Below are 2649 nucleotides of genomic sequence, written 5' to 3'. Positions count from 1 at the left end.
AAAGGGTTCATTTGAGCATTTATAAAGGAAGAACACTTTACTTGTCTATTTATGCTTTGCTCTCTCACTCTAAAGAATTCACTCAGATTAAGGTAAAGACCCATTTTCTCTTGAAAGCCGTTTAAAAAACATTAAATAAAACTATTTTAACTCAGTTTTTTTGTTTAAAACTTTAAATTCTGGACATCTTTAAGTAGTAGTATATGAATGCAATGGCTAGAAAATGGGATTCACAGAACCTAACAGTTTAATACTTCCTATCAGGAAATGTTTTCTGAATGGTTACAAGCAGTAACCATTTAATCATAGTAAAACTGAATCAACTAATGGTTAGAAATATTGGTGAGACTTGGGTTTTAAATGGCAGTCTATACTTTTAATAAAGACCATCTAAGACACTGTTTTTGGAAAACCCACTATTACATTAAATAGATGGGTAAATTTTTTAACACCCTCATTATAACCAATATAATATTTTGGCATTTGATCAGACTGGCAATATTATAAAGCCGGGACCAAGTGGACAACAGTGGTGTTGCGCTTTAAAATGCTGATGCATTTTTGACAAGACTGACAAGAATATAAAACAAAGTTGATGAAAATGTTTAATATGATGTTGAGTAAATTTGTCCCCATTTGATCTTCACAAATATACTGTAATGATTCTGTGTTTTGGTCCTATTTGGGGTTCATGATGTTGTGTGTAGTGAAAGTTGTGGGCTGCCTCTGTCTGACTCTGCTGGCTCACACACACACATGTGGTGGTGTCTGTCATGTGGGCGGGAGGCCGGTGGAGCGGCAGGGCCAGGACCAGAAAAAGGAGGGGCTCTGTTCTGTGATGCTACGAGGGGAAAAAGCTGTTCGAGTGAGCGTTGGATTGTTAGAGGCGTGAGCTGCAGCCTCCAAAATAGCAGCTCATTTGTATTTGAATAAACCCTGCTCAATGGGACCATGTCTACAGTGTCTTTGTCATTACAAAATAAATAAAAAAAACTTATTATCCTGACACAACTTGCTAAAATCATTTTCTCTTCCACAGATGATGGAAAACCCTTCCCTGGTTAATAACTCCCTTTCTGGGGCAAACAGCGACACCTTCAGGTCTTGCCTGATCATCACACCAAGCACCTATATTTACACCGCCCATATTGTCATCAAAGTCCTCTTCTTCTTCCCTCTCTTCATCTTCATCCTCTACTATGGTCTTCAAAAGTGGCGGAAAAATCGCTCCAACTCCTCAGCATCAGCGCTGAATCACTCCGACTGCTTCACCTATCACCTGGTCCTCATTGAGCTGGTTGGGGTCTTTGGGTGTTTTATCACCTTTGGAGGAATCTACAAGATAGATTTAAAAATAATTCAAGTTGGAAAAACTTTGTATTCTTTCAGTTGGTACGGACAAGGATTATTCCACATCCTGACATGTGTGGAGCATTACCTGGCTGTTGTTCATCCAATCACATACCTGACCCTGAGGGAAAAAAGAAAGCTCATAATCAGAAATATCATCATTGGCTGTGTCTGGCTGCTTTCTTTAGTAGGGATGGCTTTGTCAATAGAGGAACATTATGTCATTATGGATTCATGTTTCATAATATTGACCATAACCATCACTCCCTTTTGCAGTCTGTCAGTTCTCTGTTTTTTGAGTCGTTCAGGCCCAGGGGAGTCAAATGCTTGGAACGAGCGAGGTGACCAATCAAAGCAGAGGGCTTTCTACACTATTGTGTCCATACAGTTGGTACTACTTCTGAGACTTGCTTGGACTGTGGTTTTTGTGTTTTATACTGTAAAGAAAACAAATAATTGTGTAGTGAAGACATGTGAATCTTTGTTTAATTTGCCCAGCAGTTTGGTGTTACCTTTGCTGTTTCTGCAGAGAGCAGGAAAATTGATGTGCAGTGAGAATATTTCATAAAAAATGTGGTTAAATTTGCTAATCATGATGATTCAATACAACATTGAATCATTCCTATAAAAATGTTCAAAGATTGTTGAGTTTCTTGTATTATTATAATGCTTCTGTTTAATGTGTTTATTACCTGTATTTGTACTCTCCAACCAACAAGATTTTGTCCCTGATTTTAATGGGTTGAAACCAACAACAATTTGGAACCACTGGTTTAAATCACCACTATAACGAACTCCTGCATCAAACCTGTGACAAACTAAAACTTTGTAAGAGGTCTGGCATTGTTTTCTTTGCACCCTCAATTTCATACAAGGTGACTTGAGAATAAAACAATTATGCTGCTTAAAAAGCATTAGTTTTTATTGTTTGGTTTTATCTGGATGCACTGTAGTAACAGTGCTTTGTATGTTTTTTTTGTTGTTGTAATGCTGTATGATGAACGTGTTACTTCCTGTTTAATTGTATTTACTATATATTTTATGCTTTTGAAGCCATTTATTGTAAAATGCACAGAAAATTTGTATTTTCACTTCTGTTCAACTGGAAATAATAATAAAAAACAAAAAAAAGTGGAGAATTAAAAGTTTTTTAATAAATCTTTACATAGTCCTGTGCAAATATTTTTATGGACACCACAATTTTACAAATGCTTAATTTACTTGCCATTGCTGTGAAGTTTTTAAGAATATCATTCTAAGCATTTAATGACATATGCAGTATACCAACAACCACAACAA

General features: G+C 36.3%; 1 protein-coding gene across 2 annotated transcripts in view; it reads left to right on the top strand.

Moving 5' to 3' along the window:
• LOC112449861 overlaps positions 1-2398 on the top strand; it is an 8257-nt gene extending 5859 nt beyond the window's left edge. Inside the window, exons 2-4 of one of the 2 annotated variants that reach the window (XM_037976373.1) lie at positions 5-92; positions 708-865; positions 1040-2398. In XM_037976373.1, coding sequence (XP_037832301.1) covers positions 839-865; positions 1040-1918 — 906 coding nt within the window. In that variant the 5' untranslated portion in view covers positions 5-92; positions 708-838 and the 3' untranslated portion in view covers positions 1919-2398. Of the gene's footprint in view, positions 1-4; positions 866-1039 lie in introns of both variants that reach the window. The other variant, XM_037976372.1, reaches the window with a different exon arrangement.
• The last annotated feature ends 251 nt before the right edge of the window (positions 2399-2649 follow it).

Source organism: Kryptolebias marmoratus, linkage group LG7 (assembly GCF_001649575.2).
Source record: "Kryptolebias marmoratus isolate JLee-2015 linkage group LG7, ASM164957v2, whole genome shotgun sequence".
Classification (NCBI taxonomy): Eukaryota; Metazoa; Chordata; class Actinopteri; order Cyprinodontiformes; family Rivulidae; genus Kryptolebias; species Kryptolebias marmoratus.
The sequence above is the reverse complement of the archived record's forward strand: the minus strand, read 5'-3'. Positions and strand labels throughout refer to the sequence as shown.